Genomic DNA, 20566 nt, shown 5'->3' with positions numbered 1-20566 from the left:
TCTACCCAAATGTTTATAAAACCAGAAAACACGGTTCGACAAGCGCAAAACGACCAAAAACTGCTAATCCTAGAGGGTGAGCCGCGGTGAAGCCAACGGAGCAATCAATGGCACCTTGTCGGAGCAGCCGACCTTGCTCTACGAATGTCGTGCTCAGGTCTCTTGGGGAGATTTTGTTTGCTTGTACTGTACTTTTTAAGCAAAGCCCACAGGCGGCACTGGCAGTGCACTTCTCACTGACCACGTGATTCAAGGAACACACGTGCACCTGTGTGCTTCCGTGCGACCGTGCATCATCGCCGGCAGCATATGTCGCGTGCGAGAGAGTCAGTTTGCGACGTTGAGCATGGCACACTTCTATAAACTTGTCGCGACATATTTATGTGCGGTTACTGAACTTCACTTTCTACTGATGTTTTCAAAACAAGCCCTTGGGAAAACTTGCCCTTTTCTACGCTAAAACACAAGCTGCAACTGCGCAGCGCAGGCATCGCTGGGCGTAGCGGACTGCCGACCATGGCAGACGACACTTCCGCCCTTGCGCCCGCCCGCGTGTCTGGTACGTGACGTTACAATTTCTACCACGTGGTTAGAGGATGTAAGTGAAGATACATCATCAATGTTGCCAGCAGCAGACAAGGTTTTAGTTTGGGTAAGCTTTAAATTAAGATTGCGCAAAAAATATGACACTTTTTTTTAACATAGTACCGTTTATTACTACCTCGGGATATAAATCAACCATTAACTGAAGATCCTTGAAATTGATTGAAGCTGTCCTTTAAATTTGGCAGTTTTCAGCAGTTTTTCGGGAACCCTTTAACAGGTTTTTGATTTTTGAGCTGGTAACACTGCTAGCGATCAACGGCCCTTGCTGATGGGAAACCCAGCAAACACTTTCCGCTGCCGTTTTTGCTGAAGTAGTCAGTGACAGGGCAAAACGGTGTTGCGATGGACTTCTAATGACGCACTTAAAACTCAAAAAGTCACAATTCTGATCCAAGATTGTTGTGGTACAGATCTATGCAACAAAAAGGTTACTTTGCTTCAATGTAAAAAGCTGATTGCACATAAACAAGGTTGCCTTTGTGGTTACAAACCAACACAACATTGCGTTTTTTTTTTGTCCAGACTATAGACCTTTCCAATGTCCAATGTTTACAAAATCACAGTCCAGCGTGCGATCTTCACAGCCCAGCACGTGCGTGTTCGTCGCTTTGGAAAGCACACGCCATACGCACAAACACTCAAGATGGCACCGGCCACACGCTCTTTCTTGGAAAGGTCTATATCTGAGCACGTCGTTAGCAATACTTTTGGAATGTTCACAAATTCATGCGGGATAAATTTTCTGAAGAGCACGGACAGGGAATATCACTGCTCTAGTAAATATACACATAACCAATGTAAAGGGGCTACAATGGGTTGGATCAAACATCGTAAGTAGACCTACCTGCTGCTTCTCTTGAACTTCCTGGATTGGAAGGTCCGTCTCCAAGAGATCCGACGGCAACTCTTCCAACACCAGCAATGAAACATTGTCGTCCTCATTGTCTGAAAAGCATTTCGAGGGCAGGGTATGCAAAAATGTCAACTCCAGTTCTTAAGCTGGTTTATGCCCTTCAGACATTGACAAGGTACACTACTGCTCTCCATGAAGTAAGCAAATTCTTAATAAAGACACGGGGCACACTCTATTTTTTAATTAACCAGACACAGAGGAAAAACTTCGAATTACTGCAAGTTTTGTCCCAGAGATCTGTATGTACGACTGCTGGGAAAGCACACAAGCCTAAAACTAATAAAAAGAATAGAACGATTTTAAATTATTGAGAGCCTACAGTGTCCAACTGAATACCTTTGTCGACCAGGTCATGACTGGGGATGAAAGTGCTTTCTACTAAGGCGAGCTTAATGCGACACACACAATTGTCAAAAGTGCCTGGTTACTACGTGCTTGCTCGTGCAAGCACGTAGTACTGCACGAGCAAGCACGTAGCACAAATAACTGCTAGGCTCCACAAATTCAGTTTTTAAGGTTGTAGAAGACTTGCGAACAAAGCTAAACTTTCACCTGTGACTTTGGCTTCCTCCCGCTCCTTCGCCTTCCTGATGGACTCCAGGGCTTTCCGCCGCAGCTCCAACAAGTCCTCCTCCTGGAACCAGCAAGGGCAAGCAACGTTTAGGCCGGCCTCGGCTTCAAAAAGGCTACAAGCCATTGAACGACAGCTCCACGACATAGAGCCTGCAGCGCCGCTTAAACTTTAGCTTATTAGCCCAAAAAGCGTCGCGCCCATTTTCGCTAGAAAGTGGAGATTAAATCGATTCAGAGAGAGAGACAAAGCTCGCTACATCGCACACCCCGAAATAGTTCACAGATGCTTCCCACCCACGTGAAAAACAAGCTCCAATACGTTTACGTCGAGCACGCGTACGAACATGCTGAAAATGCGGTTTCGTTGTGCCAAAGGAGGCGGCATCCTTTTGAGTTTATTCTAACATTAGGTTAAGATTCCAAATCGACAAAATGTTTGGCTTGTCTGGCTGTCTCACAACAGCATGTTCAAAACTTGCAGAGAAAGGGTCGTTGCAGCAGAGCAGGGGATGCCGCTCACCGAACCCCACGAAACGGAAATACCTTAGCACTGAGCGACTGGCGAAAATAATCCTAGACTTTCTCTTATGCGGCTAGTAGAACGTTAAGGTTGCACAAAAGCCGACCGAGTCTTGTGGCACAGGAAGAACGTTGGACACGCCGGAGTCCTTTGAATCGTTCCGCTCCAAAATACAGAATTTATCCGATAAATCACAATTATAAAAACCATTTGCTCTCAAAGTCCTTATAACACCGCACCACTTCTAGGCGTGCTCCAGCTCAAACTTCTTTCGAACGTGCAGAACCATTTTATAGTAGGACTTTTCGGCGGATATGAAATTCTTCAATGCGTTAAGGAGAGCCACGCCCTGCTGATGTTGGGTACTGTCGACTGTCGACGCAAAAAACAATGGTAATTTCTGTTTTGTTCAAATGCACGGTAAAGCAATGATCAAATATCCAGTAAGGCGAAATCTCATATATGACACATTTTCTTATACAACACCGAGCAACTGGTGTTTCTTTACTTTGACAATGGAGCTGTAGCTTATGTACTTGCCTCATTCTTAAGCTGAAACAAAAAGATGTGTTAAAAATTCAGTTTAGAACTTGCGGCGGTCCTTATCGATAAATGAGAAGCTGATGAAGTGAAGAAGCCAGCCTGAATTGGCAAGAAGTTTATATTTCTCCACTTCCTCACGACACACAGACATACTAAAAAAGAAATGCCACTTTAACTTCTAAAACAAGATAAGCCTTACACAAGGTATGACCTTTCTTGTGCAATTTTCTCTTGGGAAAAAAAAAGTCTCAAGCTAGATTAAAGGTCTGTCCCCCATACAATGCATCAATAACACAGTGCTGATAAAGGGCCAATTTTCCGGCGGTTTCGTTCTAAGGCCTTTTGACTGGTGTACTGGGGCAAAGCTTGCCTCAGTACCATAAACTTTGTCTTTCGCAGGATAAAGTTACCCGACTATGACAGAAGAGGGAATAAAGGGCACTTCTATAGCCGGCACGGGATCTCATAGAATTGATCTCGCTGCGGAGGGTTACCTCGCGGTATTGCAAGTTGTGAGGGGGAATCCTCAGCAGTGAGAGAAAGAATTATACCGCTAAATCGGCACCAGCTACAGAACAGATTCACAACTGCGCTACATGCGAGAACCAGCTTCAAAGGCAGTGGGTGGTTCTGGGGGTGCCCACACCTAGAATGTTGTAAGGATGCATGCCAGTGCTTGTGATTCCAGTGACTTCTTCTCATTTGAGAATAAGATGTTTGATGGTGCGTGTGTGTGTGTAACAAACATTGTGGAAGCACAGTGCTTGGGCCAAAATGGTAGACCCTGTCATTCTCATCGGGAAGTGATCACCACTGCCGAAATCGGACACAAATCACCAGCATAGGATCTCGTTAAAATGATCTAACAGCGGAGGGTTTTGCGATGGGTGAGAAAGTAAATGCAGCAGTGAGGAAACACAGCACTTTGCTGCACATAAAAAATAATCTTAGACTTTGCACAAAAAAAAAAAAAAGGGGGAGGGAATAAAGGGAAACCAAAACACAGCAGAAGAACTGACTGGGAAACACCAGGAAAAATTTCCTTTCCCACCTCCCCAAGTCAACGAGCAACAGCACCACTTCACAGCAAACAACACTGGGCCAACAGCGGGCTGCTCTCTCGTTGGAACTCCTCACTTCACGGCAAACGACACCGGGCCGACGTTAGGACTCCCTTTAGACCCTTTAGACGGCCAATATTCCTCCTTCACGGCAAACGGTAATCGGCCAATAATAGGCCGCTATGTCGGCGGCCAATGTTTCCACTTCCTGGCAAACAACACAGGGCCAATGCTGGGTCACACTTTTGGCGGCCAACGTTCCGACATCACAACACACCACGCCAACACAGGACCACTCTTGGCGGCCAACGTTCTCCGCCACCTTCATCGAGCTTACCGACAGCCACCGTGTCTTTGGATCGTGAGCCTTGAAATCGCACGTGACGATGCTCTTCATGACGGGTCGCTGCACTGGCCAATCCTGGGCGTGTTGTTCAAATTTTGAAGGAAAGCGGGGAGGGGGGCTTTCGAATGATGTTAAGACTTTGCAAGAGTTTTGGTCCACGATCCACCGCCACTCCATTTCTAAGTGTGCTCCAGCTCAAATTTAGCTTAGTCTCACTGGTGCACCTCTCCAGTGGCCCTTCCCCTATTCAGAAGCGTTTCTGACTAAAATTCAAGTGCCGAAAGGACTTCAAGCCCGAATGAAGCGTCTCGCAGCCCGAGCTTTTCCTTGAAAGAGCATCACTACATTTCGAAGCAGAACCCAAGGTTGCTTCGAAGTCGTCGATATGCAGAGTTGCTAGTTTCCGGGGTCGAAACTCGCTTTTGCCAGACGTTTGGATCTGGGCATGGTTTAAATACCATACACAGAGACACGTGTCAAACAAAAAAATGGTCTCGGCACTCTATTTCTACAAACAAGCTTGACGTATAGAATTTAAACCACGTTACCGATATAATAACCAATCGTCAAAGGATTGTCAAGCAGTGCCACAGGAAAGCCCAAACTTGAACAATCACGGGTGTGAACTACAAGGGTCTGAATGTGCGAGTAATTTGGAGTGTAGTGCTAAAACTGTGAGCCAAACCAAAGCTCGAAAACCCCTCCATTCTGAAATCGGCAGGGGAAACAACCCGGGCAGGTTCCCATATTTCGACTTGAAGAAAGAGGAACCGACTCGTATTTGTGGTTTGAATCGGAAGGGGGCTTCCGAGGCAAGTCGGGTCGTCGCGTTTTTAAGCGGTCCGTTCATTTCGAGAAAGGCCAAACTCACACCCGCCAATCAAACGGATGCACGGAGGTGCAGCACTCACGTCGTCGCTGATGTCACTGACGTCCAGCAACACTGGCGACAGATGGCCGTTCTCGACGGGTGCAGCACCGTTCTCGACTTCTGCTTCGTGGACTTCCGGCTTTTCGGACGTGCACTTGTCCCTGTGGGCTTCCGAGCTGCCGTCCCTCGCTTCCGAGAGGTTCTGACAAAGGAATGTACACAAAAAGGAAAAGATGAAGTGAACACATTGTGCTGCCTTGTTTGACGAGAGAAAAGAAAAGAGAAAGCAAAACGGCGACGTCCGAAAGGCCACTTTGGACAATAAAGGTTCCGCTTGAGCTGAGGCACAATGGACGAGTTTGCACGGCATTGATCGGGTCTCCCCCAAAATGTTTTGTAGAAGGATGCAGAAAGTTTGACGTCAAAAGCAGCCTCCCACGAGAACTCCACGAACCGCATTTGTTTGGGTTTTTCACTCATCGAATTAGCAATGTGCGCGGTCACGCTGCGTCACAATCTACGTTCGGTTCTTCTGCTGCGAGAGCACATGCCACAGACACATTTGTGACCAAGAAAGACCTAACGAGACGAAAAGAGTGCGGGACAAGAAAGAAAGACCCGACATGACGTCTGAAATGTGCGTCTGCCATACAAGAAGTATCTTTCATGCACAATTTCTTCCCGCAGTTTTACGGAAATTATGCTAAGTTTTGTGGAAAGTACAGTTTTGTAGAACTTACGCATGCCATTCTGGAAATAGCATGTAATTTTATCAGGCTATATAACTGTGATTTTTAAGAGTTTAGATGCAAAAAAGCAATGCTCATGCTTGGAGTCCTATAGATGGTGACAACTTGGAAATGTTAATTTCTACAAACAACTGCGAAAATGAGTTATGAAGGAAGCCAAACTCTAAGGTCTTTCTCAAGCATGCCAGTATGCCAGAACTCTGCTATGGCTATCCAAACATGTCTTAGCATGATAATTCATCAGCATTTAAACGCTTCCTTTAAAAATAAGCAAAGCATTGCTTTCAAGACAGTCACTGTAGTGACTTGTCCGTCCATCAGATAATGAAGACCTTTTAAAAGAACTACGCCAAGTCCAGCTACTAGTAATGCAAAACTATCGATAGTAAAAAAAACTACCTATAGTGCTATCGATAGTTGACTATCGTAAAATTATTAATAGTCGACTAGCTTGAAACTCGATAGCATACTATTAATAGTCAGCTACCGTGAAATTGTTTATAGTCGAATATCGAGAAAGTATTGATAGCCAGGCTATCGATGGGAGCTATCGATGGGGTTTTATTAGGTGACGAAGAATGTCCAGAAAATGTCATGTAGCATGGAGAAAAACGCAACTAGTTACGGACTTCTGCATAATTACAAAGGAACAATCTAAAACCTATATTTTTCAATGATGCTGAGCAATTTTCTAATTGAAACCATGCCCTTAAACACAATATTTAGAAAGTTAATTACCCAAAATTAATTAACAATCAAATTATCCTGGACTTTAATCATTTTCCTAAATAGGCCCCTGGTCAAGGACCAAAGCGACACAAGCCTTTTTTTGTCGCCACGCATAGTTTTCACAATATTGAATTTGTCCACCTTTCGTGAAACACCCTATATATGTGTTGCATAAATCCGGAACCCTGCTTGAATATGATGATAGCGATGGTGATCTAATGCGCAAGTATGGGGAGGGGACATGAATTTACAAGAATGAAAATAAAAGTGTGGCTTTTTTTCGAAACAAACAGGTTGCGAGAAAGAAAGGAAAAGATATTGCCTTTCCTAATGCCTCATTACCAATATTGCTACTTGGATCACAAGAAATTTTTTGTTTTTATAATTCATTTTTAATCCAGTTAATGTTATGTTCCCAAACTTATTGTATTTGAAGAATGAAAAAACTAAAAGCATCAGTAACTATGTTCTTTTTTTTGGTATAAGCTTTTTTTATCTGGTAATGTTCAATCTGAAGTCTGCATAACAAAGTTTGTTCCATATACACCTTTCCAAGAAACACTCAACCCCAGGGACAACAAACCGTATTCGAGCCCAGTCACTGGGTTTGAGGCTAGACTCTCACCGGCGTTCCTGCTAACCCTAAGCGAGTGGACTGTGATTTCGACAGGTGCAGCCTGCGTAGGCGCAGTTTCAAACACTGCTGGTGCATAAATTCTGGTCTTTTCCTGCTGTATTTTGTGTTTCATGATGAATGTATTTTCTCGAGGACATGAAGAAAGCATTGTACACATTTAAAAAATCAAAGAAGCAAAAAAAAAATAAAAAAAATAAACTATTTTTTGGGACCGGAATGTTAGTTGCCGTTATTCTTTTTTACGATAAGCTTTGACGGCGCCGCCCGATTAACCACGTGTTAAACGACAAAACGCTTAGCTGTCGAAAATAATTTACAACAGAAGATAACCGAAAGGCATGCATTTTTCACGCTCACAAATAACATGTTTACCGATGGACAGGACACGGACATACAACTGAGGAAGTGTTAACATTCGAACAATATATGGTATGTACCGCACGATGCAGCGTTATCGGAAAAGAATTTATTTGAGAAAGATCTCAAATAACACAGTCACAGTGGACGACAGTCACATCTTGACGATTGGACAGAATCGCAGATAACTTCGTTTTGGGGCACGTTTTGGGGAGAGCAAAGGAACGAACGCGACTGACCCGTTTCCCACCCCAACCCGGACAACAATTTTTGGAGATGACTGAGGATTCTACGCGGATTACCTCTGGGAGGGGGGAGAACAATGTTTGCAAAGTCGCGTCGAGGGTCGTTCGACGTCCTTCACCTCCTTCGTTTCCCGTGAATGTCCAGCAGAAAAGCTTGAATGGCAGGCACTTACCAGTCTTATTTCTCACAACGGAAGATAACACAAAAAGGGTACCCAGGATGCATAAAAAAAAAAAATTAAGTGGAAACTTTCAAGAGGGGCGAGAAAACGTTGAATGCAAAACCGCAAGAACGTAGGTAGAGAACCGCGCTGAGCGGGTCTTCACAGTCCAAGAGAGTGGCAGAAAATTTCTGGCTGATAGAGGGTGCGAGAGTCACACCAGCCGCATCAGCATCAGCAACATGGCAACGGCCTAGAAGCGGTTTTTGGAAAGGTATATATTGATTATAAAATATTTACTTATAAATCAAGTGATGGCATCTGTATTCTTAAGTTGTATTTTATACCAACAGGTAAATATTTTCCCAGCCGCCGTTATAAAACTTTCCCAAAATGGAACCGAAAAAAAGTGGCAACATATGACGGCATGCAAGCCCAAGTGCTTTCGTCGACAGCTAATTCCCGATTTCGGGAATTCACTATAAATGGTCATCAGGAGAGAAACAAATTACGATCTCTAGCAGAGTGCTTATTTTCACCTGTCCGTGGTCAATGCTATGAAAAGGAATGTGAGTCAACTGAATAATAAAAGAAACAAAAGCGTGAAACAAACTTGTGAAAAAACTTATGCTAAATGTCTTCAGCGAGTGCTTTCAATAGCTCTAAGACAGAAAAATATACTGAATAATTTTACGAATGCGGGCATACTACAGTGTAAAGCCTAATATCTGAACCCCACAAATATGCAAAATATGTGCACAAGAAAACTAGCAAACAGCCATTTCTGTTTAAAATTAAATTAATTGGACGAGAAAGCAACTCTGTTTTGTTTCCTTTCAATTTCTTGGTTTTCCCAAAACCATGCGTTGTCTGTCCACACATATCCGTCGTCATTCCCTTTTTGGGTAGTGGTTTAATTTTCCTAAGACTCGATAGGTTTCTGAAAGCTGACTTTCAATAGTATCGATGGTCGACCAAAAGTCAACTATCGACTGCACTATCAATAATAGTATCGCTTGCACTATCGGTAGTACTCTTGATAGTTTTTGCCACTATCGATAGTTCTGGAAAAGCTATCGTAGTATCGATAGTCAGTTTATTAATAGTTTTGCATCACTACTAGCTACACACCAGTGCCCTATAAACTGGCAAAACAAGAGTGCATTCTACTATAAAAAAAAATCTTTCGTATTAACCTTTTTGGCTTTCCTGCACTTTGGCTGGTGGCGTTTCTTCTTGCCATCTGCTTTCCTGGAAGCTGACTTGTCTCCATTTGCGTTTCTGGAAGCTCCATGCTCTTCGATGCTCTGCGAGTATTTTGAGAGCCGAGCAGTATGCACTTTCCTCCGTGGACGAATTGAACACTCGAGATAGGGTGCAACTGGTAAGCCCGTTTTCCCCCAACATAGCTGTGCTACCACAGGGCAGTTCAGAAACTACTCTTACAGCATAATAATTAATGTTAAAAACCATACACTTTGTTAACCCCTTAAGTGCCATTTTTTTTTTAAAGTAACCTAAAAATGCCAATTTTGTTTTTTATTGGGGAATTTTATTTTTTAGTATTACAGATACAATTTCAATTTATTACGCAAAAATCAGCGGCAGCACAAAAAAAAGGCGCCAACTAAAGCGAGTGCTGCCATCTATGATCAGCACCACAAACTACTCGGACGAGCCTAGCTCGTCCGTGGAATTGAGTGCTATTGAAAAAACCACTGGACGAGCCGAGCTCGTCCATGGCATTTTTAACTAGAAAGCAGCCGACAAGCAGAGCTCGTCCAAGGCAATTAAAGGGTTAACATTCACTTTGAATATTACCTTCCATACATCACAAGTATCACTTTCTTGGCAGGTTGTCTACAGCTTGAAAAGAAAAAGGAGAGTTACAAACTAGAGAAGAGCACTGGCAATTATCTTTGTGTGCAAGTCAAGATTGCAGTCTCTTGTTCCAGTAGTAAGTGGTACAACAAAGCCCAATTATTCAAAATATGTACACTCTAGAAACATTCCTTTAGAATAATGACATTTTTTTTTTTACTACCATTAAAAGAAATTAGTATAGTATGTCACTATTGTTAGAATATCATTACAGAACATAAATAAGAAAGAAAACTGAAAGAGGCATAGAAGGCATATTCCAATTTCCACTACTGCCCAAAAAGAGGCAAGTTCTTGCAGCTTCCAGAATTTAAATCATGGCACAAGCAACAATAACACGCTTGAACGAGTTAAATGCAAAAAAGTAGCGATATCGTGTTTATGCTGTGCCGTACCATTTACGCATGGCAAAAAAACAAAGAAGAGAGCTGCAAGGAACCTAACACAACATCTGCTGCGACGAGCATTGAAATCCTGATGTAGTCACATTTATGATCTTTTTTACAGACATCCCACAGTTTAAAACAAAATTAAGGCGCTGTTTCCAACTTTCCAACACTTGAAAAAAAAGAAAAAGAAAAAGGCACCAAGTTTTGCAGCATCAATAAAGGAGTTTCTAGATTTTATAACCGTTAACTCGACCAACCTTACATGTGCGCAATTTGGATCTCGGAACCACTCTCGGCCACTCAAGCTTCGGCAATCTGCCGATTGGACGATTTGTGGACTTAGGTAGCCCACGAAAAATGCTTCATGCAGCCTGCGTTGCCCCAGTACAGATCCAAACAGTGCACATACATAAGATGGGACTGCCTAATCTGAAACTCACATGTTTCTTCAGGTCTTCCAATTGGTTTTGGATGCTTCTGTACTGTGCCAAGAGATCTTCGTAGGATGGTTCTGACTTGACCGTATTTTGCAGAAATGTAGGCTGAGAATCTGTAGGGTGTGAAGGTGGACTAAAGGAAAATACAGGAGAACCGAGCGAAGAAAGAAGTTATGCGTAGACAGTCAAGAGGAGATACGGGGTAGAAACATTCTTTCGTAGGGAGAGACACAAGTGCACGGAGTAACAAGTAAAACCCACGCACCATAGTGCAGGGTGATTCAAGGAGAGGCCAGGCTTTTTAAATCGACCGCAAAATTCGGTTTCTTAACCTATCGCGCTACGACTTAGTGCAGCGTTGCCCACAGATGGTGCTTTTTTTTTCTTTGTAAAATTTGCAAAGTGCAAACTTACCTGAGGAAAAAGTAAAGAAAGAAAAAGGTTTAGCTCCTATGGAAATGCAGCGAAGCCACCGGTCTTGAAACAACACGGCACCGTTTCGCACAAAAGACAAGAGATGGCGCAAGCGGTCACGACGCCAACTGCCGCCAACAAACGAGCATACGACACTGAGAGCCGGCGTCTTTAGCAGACAAGGAACCGCAGTTCCTTGTTGTTACCGCGCCTGTTTTTGTTTCTGCGACTGTCACCGCCTGCGGAACGCGCGCCGCTTTTTAGTCGAAAAGATTGTCTGCTAAAGACAATCTCTGCACCGTATGCTCGTTCGTTGGAGGCGTTTGTTGCGCCATCCCTTGTCTCCCGTGCGAAACGGCGCCGTGTTCTTTGAAGACCGGTGGCGTCGCTGCGTTTCCATAGGAGCTAAGCCTTTTTCTTTCTTTACCTTTTCCTCGGGTAAGTTCGCTCTTTGCAAATTTTACAAAAAAAAAAAATGCACCACCTGTGGGCAACGCTGTACAAGTCGTAGCGCGATAAGTTAAGAAACCGAATTTTGCGGTTGATTTAAAGAGCCTGGCCTCTCCTTGAACCACCGAGTATAGCTAGTGGCTGCATTCGTATGAGTACCTGCACATATTAGTGCAGATAAACGGTGGAAACAGCAAAGGCTTATCAATATCTGTTGTTCATTCATAGATAGAGGTCACAGCTAAAACTCCAGCGATACAAAGCTGCTACCTCATTCTTTGATGTTCACCAAGTCACATGCAACCCCTGTGTGTTGTAAATCACACACACACACAAAAAAAGAAACACATGAACATAAGCATAGCTATTAAAATCTTGGAAATTTGCACTTTCCTATGTTCTGACTATCAAGTTATGTCTTCACTGGCTTTGTTGACCAACAAGCCATAAGAGGGGACAACTTGGAGGAGACCTTTTGACACGTGCAAGAGGCTAAATACTTTAAATTTCTGCATAAAAAAAATTGCTTTAGATGCTAGCTTATGCAACTACAAACTCAATACGTTTCTTGGCGCTGTAAAGATTTAGCAAAAGGTGTATGGCACACAACACCATAATATTTAGACATCACTGGATTTGTGTCCGGAGGCATATTTGCTGAAAAGGGGGTACTCTTAGCCATTGAAACTTTAGTACCCACTGAACCTTTAGTTCCCTGCAACTTAACAGGCTCATCGGAATTTCAGAGGACCCTCGAAGGATACGATTCTTGCGGGCACTCGGGGGCGGCGACGGGCTGGCTTTGTTCCTTGTCCTCAGAGGCGTGCTCCTAGACCGTTTCTGTGCGTCGTCCTCCCTACGAGGTTCGGCGCCTTCCGATCGCCGAAACCACGAGTAGTGTTCGAGCTGGGAGCTCCGTCGTCCTCTGCCCTCGCCTATAGCGGGCGACTGAGACGTGTTCGTAACACCAGTCCGTTCTCTCGAAGACACGGGGGCATTCCTAAGGGGAGGCGATGAACGCCCGCGTTGGGTACCGTCGCTAGGCCTAGGTTCCCGAGGTTTTAACTTGGCCCCTCGGCCGTATACGCTCGGCGGAGGTCCGTTTTGTGTGTTCGCGCACCGCAACGGCTTCTTGTAGTGTCTCGGAGGGCTAGGATCAGGGTGAGAGTTGTTGCCGAAGTGGTGCTTTGAAGGCGGAGGCCTAGGAACGCGCGAAGCCCGACTGGACTCGAACTTGACCGTTTCCTCGGCGTCGTCGCTGATTTCGCCTTCTTCTAGCTCGCAGGCGGCCGAGGTTCCCCTGGAGGACATTTGCGGTGTCCGGGAGGCGTCTCGAAGACGCCTCGAAGAAGCTTCTAGCACGATCTTGAAGCTGACTTTTCAGACCTGCGCAGGTAGGTGCCCTCGGATAGGCGCAGCCATTGTTACGTAAATGACGACGTGTTCTTGCAGATGGCGGCACCTGTGGGCTGCTCACCGATGATGATGATGATGGGGCAAAGGCTGTTGCGCCGTTGCGCTTCTTCCACGATCGCAGCGAAGACTCAAAAAATTCGATCAAAAACATAAACGTGACGAGCACACAACGTTGTCACAATCTCACACGAAGATTGCCATCCTTCCGTTGACGTTGCGTAGTTTTGCTGAGTTGCATGCCCAAGGACAAGGAGGTTAGAAGTACTAGGAGGGGGCACGTTGCAATATTGATGAAGCCTAGTCATAAAAAGTTTAAACGATTTTGTGCGCGGCGTGACCGCAGATTTGTCTGGTGATTGGTGCGCGTGACATGTCACGTGTGAGATGGAAGGTTGATTGTAGGACTCCTTTGACTCCTTGCAGGCTTGCGCGCGCTCCGTCCGGTACGTTTTATCAGCCCGAAGGCTAGACTGTGGTGTCTTGTAGTACCCCATAGCAAGACCAAGGCTAGCTACGGTCACGTGATGTGGTCACGTGATGTGGTCACGTTGGCAGGGTAAGTGAGGAGAGTAAGGAGGAAAATGAGAAAGAGGCGAAGCGTCAAGGGAGCGTGGCTTGTGGAGGCTACGCGGCAGACGTCATGCCCTCTCCTACCCTTCTATCCTCCTTGATCAGTACCCATTGAAATCACTAAAACGCGACATCGACAAGTTGTTTTTACACGGTGCATTTGATGCCGTGTTACTGCTTTCATCTAGATATGCTGTTTCACAATGAAAGCGCGTGTTTTTGTTTTGCCTCACAGGATCAAGGTCGTATCGAAAGTCCCACCCTCGCCTGAAAAGCCTGCATTTGAAACGCGCCTACCGTCGCCTGCTGCTAAAACTGTACAGACTGAAACAACTATATTCACAGGCACGAAAATAAGAAATCACGAAGCCGACGAGAAACTTCACAGAGTGTTGACGCTTACTCGGTTGCGCATGTGTGAACGGTGTTTTAGCATATCGAGGTCGCCGTGAGCGATGGCCCCAAGTACCCCCCAATGTTGTGCGAACATTCCCTGTATAATCTGAATGTTGAAGGAACGTTAAAACACCACTCGAAACGTTCTATGAACATTCGCATGCGAACATTCCCTACAAGGTAAGCTGCTCAACATCGTAGGAACGTTCGTTGGCGAACATTCGTATGCACAATGTTTTTGCAATGTTCCCTTTCGAACATTAGCACATTCGCTTGCGAACATTCCTAGAATCTTCGCAGGTGCAGCCAACTTTACGGAGCTCTCACGCAACCTGTAGTTCGAAACACCATCCACTATATGCCACTTTGTGACAAAAAAATGCAAATTAAGTGGAGTTTTTGGAAACTTGGCATAAGGGATCAGTTTTATCTGGTATGAGTCTACCGAGGAATGTGGTATAAGCTGTAGGAGAAAAGCAGTGGTCTTCAAAACTTGGTAATGAACTTGGCACTCACTGCGTATGTAGAGGGGCAGTTTTGAATGGACCAGATTTAAAATGTCGGTGCATATTTCTTGGTTAAAGGGGTCATGAAACGATTTTTCTATTTCTTCCACCTTAGCTTTAATCCTCAACTTAAATGCGAATTGTGAAATCACGTGGTCGTGACATTCCTTCGGCACCTGTGCGATGACTCCTAGGTTCCACCGTGCTTGCTATGCACACCATAGAACTTGTCATTCGCCAGTGGCAATAAGTTCCGTCAGGGCACTCATTGGCCACGAACGCGAACCCAAATATTCGTCGACGGATTGATTGTTGACGAGCACATACGTCCGAGGGACGCAGTTCTCGTGTCCAATGCGTGAGCTGGGCTCTGCTGACGTCAGTTTGGCGCCGGTGACGCGCTTTGGGAACCGCGGATGTATCATAGTGAAAAGGCGGAGAGCTTTCGAAGGCTTTCCGCCTTCGAAAGCTCTCCGCCTTTTCAAGAGAAGGTACAAAATAGTCCGCTACATTTTCAAATGTTCGTACCGAAAAGCTGGCTTTTGACTTTCTAGCCTCTTTCTTTTGGCCAACTAAACGATATGCGATTAGTAAAGTCCCAATTTAAAATCAATCATTCCAACCCAAAATTCGTTTCATGGCCCCTTTAATATTCGTGTTCAATGGAGCATTATCACATCAGACGCACCAATCTCTTGTTGAAAGAGACACGAAAGGAGGAACTCGCGTGTCCCTTATATTGCTCTATAAAGGGAGGAAATTTCCTCCTACAAAAAGGGGAGGAAATTTGCTCCCCTAAGAAGGGAGGAAAAGTGCCACCTTTTTTTCTCTCAATGGAGGAAACTTCCTCCTCTCGTGTTGATATAGCTTTCAACAGATGGAGCTCAAAACGGCAAAAAAAAAAAAAAAAAAAGTCGTAGAGGCGTTCTTCTTTTTCTTTCTTTAGGTTTTGCCGACTTTCGAACGCTACATGGTGGAAATGCACATACATCACTGAACATAGAGAACACACGGAACACACGCAGATCAACCACGCACACAACAGCAACAACGCAGCAACACCGGACCCCCTCGTCTCTCTACGTACGCCAAGTTCCCACTAGCTCTATATATGGCAGTCTTATTTTTGAATCCAACTTTTTCGGTGACTGCAATCATTTGGCACATAAACACGGAAAGGTGGAGTAAATATTACTCTTACTTAATACATTATTTGAATTGTCTTGTGGAATAGCCCCCATCTCTTAATTCAACACCCCGAGCAAAGCAAATGTAGATCATTAGGCTAATTAACTAAAATTTAATAATTTTCTTCTGAATAAGTTTGATGAATTATCTTGACAATGCAGTGCTGAAATGCAGTACACTGTGCTAAACATTGCAATCAAGCTATTGCTTGATTGCGGTGTTCAGTGCCAGTGTAATTATTTTCAGTTTTGGTGGGGTAATTAATCATTTTAATTGTTGCACAAGTTCAACGGATTTTGAAACAAACAAGATTACCGATTTTAACAAGACTTCCTGAAACAGCAGAGAAGATATCTTGGTTCATGCTTTGTCACCGGTGCTGCAGAAATTTAGAATTGTTTTAATTTACTAATCTGGAGCGTTTTCCCTATAAAAAGTAAGTGCCGGGCGTGATAAAGGCCCACGAACCATGACTTTGGTATCCTCAGCAGACAACTAAAATAAGACTGTCTTTGGTGATATAATGCGACCGCTTGAAAACATCACATTGCCCGAGTCAGAAAGTTAAAAAGCCCGTGTTGAGGGTTTTAATAGATCGTTTAGTCACTCGCAACTCCATACGCAATCCGTTATGGCTTCCGCTATATATACCGTAGCGGAGCCGCGTTTTCGTGTTCTAGTAGAACGTTTGCAGCCCGGTGCAGAATACAGCGTTCCGAGAGCTAACGCAACGGAACTCTTTCGGACACTAAAGCTAAAATAGAGGTTCTTAAAGCAATTTTTAGTAATCTTCTATTCATGTCTCTATCTGAATAGTATTTAAATTTATTATCGAGTGTTTATGTTCATGTTTGCTTCCTTTATAAGTACGTCCAGTACGTTTGCGACGAGTTTGAGATCCAGGTTGTTGACGCCGGGTTAGCTGCGCTCGTTTCGCGACACAAAAGGGATCGCGTGATAATAGACTAAGTCAGTCGAATAAAAAAAAAAACGTAAAAAACTGAGTTTTTTTTTTCTTTTTTTTAGTGCGAGTTTTGACATGTAGCAGCAGATGGGGCGCAGCGCAAACTAAAAAGAAGCAGCGGTGAACCGTTGGCTCTGTCGAATCATGCGTTCCTTCAAGCCCGCGGATCTGCCCTCCGCCCCCACTTTGCCCCGCAACGGGAATGGAATGTCTGTACTACCCTTTCTTCCAAGTGGACTCTTCCCGAATGCATAGTTGACCTTGCTTTCCGGATCCGTTGCCTCGTCCCTTCCCCGAATCGTCATTGCAGTGTCGTTTCTTGTGCGGGCTATGGTTTTTGAAAAACGCGTGTTCCCGCAAGCCGGTCGTTTTTCCGATGTGGACGGACTACAGCGTGTGTCGGACGGAGTCGCTCGCCGCAACGCAAGGCTCGTTCCTATCGACTGGATATGCTGTTCTGTTTTATACAGAACTGAAATAAACACCTCACGGATTACCTTTCGCTGTATGGTACGTACGCTTTATTTCAAGAGTATACGTTTTTCGTGGAGGTGACGGCAACCAAGCTACCAAGCGCTCAAGTTGCCGTCACCGCCATTAAACATGTTTGCGGTGGCAGCGGCGGTTCGACCGCCGCAGCCGCCACGAATATAGAGGAGGAATTTTCGTCCCTTTTTCAAGCGCCACTAGGTCGCGCTGCATGTGGATCGGTGAAAGGGAGGAACAAGGGCAATTTCCTCCCTTCCGTTGGCGACAGGGAGGAACATCGTTGTTTTCCTCCCTTTCTCCTCCCTTTTTTTTTAGAGTGTACGAGTACGAGTGCGTAGCCAAATTCGATCACGGAGCCTCCGTCAGTCGTCCCGTGGAAACGGCATCTTTTAGCAATGCTATCGCGGAATGAAATTAATGACCAACTGATGTCCAGCGAGAACTTCGGCGATTTCTTTTAGAGTCATTCGTCCGTCGGCGATGAACTGTAGGAATAGGCTTAGCGTTGAGCAGATCGCAGCGTTGACGCACACTGAGAGCGGCGAACATTTCCACTGTGCACTCCTTCAGCTGCAGGGCGATCTGATTCGACCGCGGTAGGTCACAGAAAGAATCGTCGAGCTGAACACCACGCAATTTCACGTAACACAGAACTTCGAAAACACCATGTCGCCTTTGCTGCGCCAGCCGAGGCAACCGCCATCTTGAAACTGGCGCCCTCGTTGGGTCCGAGATCTCTCGAGAGCGTCCCTCAAGGCCCGCTAGCCAGCAACGCAAACTCCCCAGCGTTGCGTGCGTACGCAATACGCTAGCCCTTCTATTGCGTTCTGCGCATGCGCACTCACGACCCGCAATCTCCTTGCGTACGCAAAGCTATAGCGTACGGTCCACTAAAACTATAATTTCGGAGCGCGTTTCGATTTCCTGGCGAGAGAATGCGTCTACGTTCGAATCCCGACCGAGGTGCCCGCAATTGACGGAGGCTTATTGCGGAGAAGGCGCCGTGTAACCGAGCTTTCGGTTGCACGTCAAAAGATCCCCAGGTGGTCGAAATTAATCCTCAGTCCTCCGCTGGGGCGTGCCAGATGCCCGTCGTAGGTTTGGCACGTAAAACCCCCAAATTTGACTTGGAGAATCCGTCTACTACAAGCACTACATCGTCTACAAATACCTGTCTATGTGTATGTATCTATTGGAGCGAAAGCTTGCGCTGGGAACCTCCGGGTTCGATTCCCGCCGCCCCCGCCCGTTTCGATCTGGATGAGTTTCGTACCGGCACGCGTTCGTGTGATCACTCCTGCGTGATGCACGTTAAAAATCCCAGGTTAGCGGTTGTACCGCACTGGCTAAATTTCTCATCTACAGCTAAGAGACCGATTACCCGTTGAGGCGCATCTCCATCAAGGCTGTATAAACATAAAGAGCAAGCCAATTTTTAAAATGTTTTTTTTTTGTATCTATTGGAAGGATTTAGTCGGTCGTGTATTTTAATATCCCATAATAATGGACTTAGTGGAGGTACCTGTGGGCACCCCAAGTTGCTTTCCTTTGTACTCGATTAGGTTCCCAATTATACTTTACAGGTCATCTATAAAGAATACGTGGAGCAGAGAATATAAATTTTGTGGACAGTTATGTTTTCTAAAAAAAAAAAAAATAGAATTAAAGAGTACCATGCTGAGTCAAATACTCCTTAAAAATCTAGTGATATTATTGTACATATTTTTAGGTTTAGCTTTATTTTATATTAAGTTATACAGTGCTTTTGTGGAAGATTTGTTATAGGTAAGCCCCAAATTGATTTGGGTGTAATAGGTGTGATTTGTTTAAAAGAGTGTGTATTATAAAGTGATCGCACTAGGACTTTACCAAGTAGGGGATTTAAACAGATTGTTCTATTTGAGGTTGTAAGATTATTTGGACGTTCTGGCTTATTTAATAGAATTACTTTGCCTACTTTCCATACCTTTGGAAAATAGCCTGATTGTAAACACGAGGTAAATATATTTATGTAAAATGTGGACGATGAGTCCATATTTGCATTATGATAGGACTTGTTATTTTATCCACCCCAGGGTTTGATTTTGTACGTAAATTATTGACGATGGTATTTATTTTCTGGTAATTGAACAGATAGTCGTCTGCATTTACTGGGAGATCAAATATTTTATTTCTTGTATTAATTAAAAGATCAGAGTCCGTGGATACGTCGTCTTTTTGAAAAAGGTTATCTAGTATATAATCTTTTGATTATAGCAGCAACGTGGTGCTGGTTCCATTTGTTTTGGTTATTGGAGGTGTAAAAGTGGTGTCTTAACAAGTTAGAGCGATTTTGAAAGGAACTCCAAATAGCGAACTTTTTGCATTTTCATACCAAAAGTTCCTCCATGATGTTATTTTAGCTAAGTTTATCTTCTCTTTATATGATTATTTAAAATCGTAGTATTTTCTTTTATATAGTGGTTTTGTTCTGTATTGTTGCATCTTTGATATGGTTTGCGTAACACATTAACTTTTTTTCTTATTTCTTTTAGTTCTGAGTTCCACCGTGGTGTAGTATGCTCACTATACTAACATTTATTTCACAGCTTTATATCCATTTGTTAAATTTATGATAAATCCATTCAATTTATTCTATAATATTTCCTTTGTTAAATTAGAGAAATAGTTAGATTTTAACCAGAAGTCATTTGTGGTAAGTTTATAAAGTTTGGTTAGACCATTTATTGTTAGTTTTCTCCGTGTTTGAATTTTTAATTCCGTTGGGCCAACAGAAATATACTGATGATTGCTCGAAGATTCTTTATTCAATATTTCACAGTGTGATATTTTATTAATTAGATCCCCTGAAACAATCATTAAATATATTCAACTTTTACCATTACTTGTTCGAAACGTTGGCGGAGAAGGTTTATTATTACGTGTGAAAAGGTTATGTATTATAAGAAATTCACATAAGATTTCTCCTTTCTTGTCTGTGACCGTACTCCGCCATAGCTCATGTTTAGCATTAAAATCTCTCACTATTATTATGTTTTTATTTGTTAAGGAACGAAAAAAGTTGTCTAATTTGTCTAAAGTTTGTTCAAAGTCAGATGTTGGAGATATATAAATATTTATTGGTACTATGTCGATATCCCTATATGTACGTGATA

At 43.9% G+C, this 20566-nt stretch overlaps 1 protein-coding gene across 1 annotated transcript in view; it reads right to left on the bottom strand.

Moving 5' to 3' along the window:
- LOC120837758 (zinc finger C3H1 domain-containing protein) overlaps positions 1-13296 on the bottom strand; it is an 86324-nt gene extending 73028 nt beyond the window's left edge. The window contains exons 1-6 of the mRNA XM_040207326.3: positions 12647-13296; positions 11022-11131; positions 9508-9618; positions 5474-5635; positions 2072-2153; positions 1451-1551 (exon numbers count right to left, since the gene is read on the bottom strand). Of these exons, the coding sequence (XP_040063260.1) occupies positions 1451-1551; positions 2072-2153; positions 5474-5635; positions 9508-9618; positions 11022-11131; positions 12647-13193 (1113 nt within the window). The 5' untranslated portion in view covers positions 13194-13296. The remainder of the gene's footprint in view (positions 1-1450; positions 1552-2071; positions 2154-5473; positions 5636-9507; positions 9619-11021; positions 11132-12646) is intronic.
- Between the last annotated feature and the right edge of the window lie 7270 nt (positions 13297-20566).

Source organism: Ixodes scapularis, unplaced genomic scaffold (assembly GCF_016920785.2).
Source record: "Ixodes scapularis isolate PalLabHiFi unplaced genomic scaffold, ASM1692078v2 PGA_scaffold4__175_contigs__length_147842914, whole genome shotgun sequence".
Taxonomy (NCBI): Eukaryota; Metazoa; Arthropoda; class Arachnida; order Ixodida; family Ixodidae; genus Ixodes; species Ixodes scapularis.
This window is presented reverse-complemented; position numbering and strand designations above follow the sequence as displayed.